The 2,895-nt window shown below is 51.9% G+C and overlaps 1 protein-coding gene across 2 annotated transcripts in view; it reads left to right on the top strand.

Annotated features, from left to right (window-relative positions):
* Window positions 1-2,895, top strand: part of S100A10 (S100 calcium binding protein A10) — a 6,688-nt gene that overhangs the window by 1,779 nt on the left and 2,014 nt on the right. Inside the window, exon 2 of one of the 2 annotated variants that reach the window (XM_041409657.1) lies at window positions 1,306-1,459. In XM_041409657.1, coding sequence (XP_041265591.1) covers window positions 1,328-1,459 — 132 coding nt within the window. In that variant the 5' untranslated portion in view covers window positions 1,306-1,327. Of the gene's footprint in view, window positions 1-1,302; window positions 1,460-2,895 lie in introns of both variants that reach the window. The other variant, XM_041409658.1, reaches the window with a different exon arrangement.

Genomic DNA, 2,895 nt, shown 5'->3' with positions numbered 1-2,895 from the left:
CTGATGGGCATCCCTATGAGATGGAGGGGGCGTCCTGGAGGGATTTTGGGGGGTCCTGGAAGGAGTTTGGGGGGTCCTGGAGAGATTTGGGAGGCGCGGAGGGATTTGGGGGGGTCCGAGGAGGGAATTTTGGGGGGCTCAGGAGAGAATTTTGGGGGAACCCCGAGGGGGAATTTGGGGGGTCCAGGAGGAATTTTTGGGGGATCCAGGAGGGAATTTGGGGGGTCCAGGAGGAATTTTTGGGGGATCCAGGAGGGAATTTGGGGGGTCCAGGAGGAATTTTTGGGGGCTCGGGGAATTTGGGAGATCCCATTGGGAATTCGAGTTTCCCGTTGGGGATTTTGAGGTTCCCATTGAAATTTGGGTTTCCCATTGAGATTTTTGAGGTTCCCATTGGAATTTGGGGTTCCCAGCGGGAATTTTGGGGTTCCCAGCAGGAATTTGGGGTTCCCAGCAGGAATTTGGGGTTCCCCATCAGGATTTTTAAGGTTCCCACTGGGATATTTTTGGGTTTCCCAGCAGTAATTTAGGTTTCCCGTTGGGATTTTCGGGTTCCCAATGGAATTTTTGGGTTCCCATCGGGATTTTGGGTTTCCCATCGGGATTTTGGGGTTCCCATCAGGATTTTTAAGGTTCCCATGGGGATTTTTGGGTTTCCCATCAGGATTTTTAAGGTTTCCGTGGGGATTTTTGGGTTCCCATTGGGATTTTTAAGGTTCCCATTGGGATTTTGGGTTTCCCCTCGGAATTTTTGGGTTTCCCCTCGGGATTTTGGGGTTCCCAGCAGGAATTTGGGGTTCCCATCAGGAGTTTTGGGTTTCCCATCAGGATTTTTAAGGCTCCCGTGGGGATTTTGGGGTTCCCAGCAGGATTTTTGGGGTTTCCCAGCAGGAATTTTGGGGTTCCCATGGGGATTTTGGGTTTCCCACCAGGATTTTTAAGGTTCCCGTGGGGATTTTTGGGTTCCCAGCAGGATTTTTAAGGTTCCTGTGGGGATTTTTAAGGTTCCCGTCGGGATTTTTGGGGTTCCCATCAGGATTTTGCATTTCCCATCGGGATTTTTAAGGTTCCCGTGGGGATTTTGTGGTTCCCAGCAGGATTTTTAAGGTTCCTGTGGGGATTTTTGGGGTTCCCGTGGGGATTTTTGTGTTTCCCATCAGGATTTTTAAGGCTCCCGTGGGGATTTTGGGGTTCCCAGCAGGTTTTTTAAGGTTCCTGTGGGGATTTTTGGGGTTCCCGTGGGGATTTTTGGGTTTCCCATCAGGATTTTTAAGGCTCCCGTGGGGATTTTTGGGTTCCCAGCAGGATTTGGGCAGATCAGGGCAGGATGCCGTCGCAGCTGGAGCACGCCATGGAGACGCTGATGTTCACCTTCCACAAGTACGCGGGGGACAAGGAGCACCTGGCCAAGGAGGACCTCAGGGCGCTCATGGACAAGGAGTTCCCGGGGTTCCTGGAGGTGGGCACGGCCTCTGTGGGGTCCGTGGGGCCCATGGGGTGGGAGCTATGGGGTCCATGGGGTGAGATCCATGGGATGGCATCTATGGGATCCATGGGATGGGACAGGGGGAACTAGAAAACCCCAGGATCAAGCCCCCTAAACCTTGGGATGGGTTCCCACAAGCCTTGGGATCAAACCAGGTAGAACCCTGGGACTGGATCCCACAGAATTCTGGGATCAGACCCCATCTTGGGATGGGATCCCATAAACCCTGGGATCAAACCAGGCAGAACCCTGGGACTGGATCCCATAGAAGTCTGGGATTAGATCCCATAAACATTGGGATCAAATCCTATAGAACCCCGGAATCAGACCCTATAAACTTTGGGATGAGATCCCATAAGCCTTGGGATCAAACCAGACAGAACCCTTAAACCTTGGGGTCAAATCCTATAGAACCCCGGAATCAGACCCCATAAACCTTGGGATGGGATCCCATAAACCCTGGGATCAAACCAGACAGAACCCTGGGATCAAACCCTGTAGACCCCCAGACTGGATCCCATAGAACTCTGGGATCAGACCCCATAAACCCCAGGATGAAACCCCCTAAACCTTGGGATGGGATCCCATAAGCCTTGGGATCAAACCAGACAGAACCCTGGGACTGGATCCCATAGAAGTCTGGGATTAGATCCCATAAACATTGGGATCAAATCCTATAGAACCCCGGAATCAGACCCTATAAACTTTGGGATGAGATCCCATAAGCCTTGGGATCAAACCAGACAGAACCCTGGGATCTGATCCCATAAACCTTGGGGTCAAATCCTATAGAACCCCGGACTCAGACCCCATAAACCTTGGGATCAAATCCTATAGAACCCCGGACTCAGACCCCATAAACCTTGGGATCAAATCCTATAGAACCCCGGACTCAGACCCCATAAACCTTGGGATCAAATCCTATAGAACCCCGGACTCAGACCCCATAAACCTTGGGATCAAATCCTATAGAACCCCGGACTCAGACCCCATAAACCTTGGGATCAAATCCTATAGAACCCCGGACTCAGACCCCATAAACCTTGGGATGGGATCCCATAAGCCTTGGGATCAAACCAGCCAGAACCCTGGGATTGGATCCCATAGAACTCTGGGATTAGATCCCAAAAACCTTGGGATGGGATCCCATAAAACCTGGGATCAAACGCTGTAGAACACCAGGACTGGATCCCATAAATGCTGGGATTGGATTCCATAAAACCCTGGGATCAGATCCTGCGGGACGTGGAGCAGTGTGTGGGATCTGACCCCATTCCCATGTGGGATCTGACCCCATTCCCATGTGGGATCTGACCCCGTTCCCATCGAGGATCTGACCCCATTCCCATGTGGGATCTGACCCATTCCCATGTGGGATCTGACCCCATTCCCATGTGGGATCTGACCCC

Source organism: Onychostruthus taczanowskii, unplaced genomic scaffold (genome assembly GCF_017590055.1).
Source record: "Onychostruthus taczanowskii isolate IOZ18803 unplaced genomic scaffold, ASM1759005v1 scaffold304, whole genome shotgun sequence".
Lineage (NCBI taxonomy): Eukaryota > Metazoa > Chordata > Aves > Passeriformes > Passeridae > Onychostruthus > Onychostruthus taczanowskii.
The sequence above is the reverse complement of the archived record's forward strand: the minus strand, read 5'-3'. Positions and strand labels throughout refer to the sequence as shown.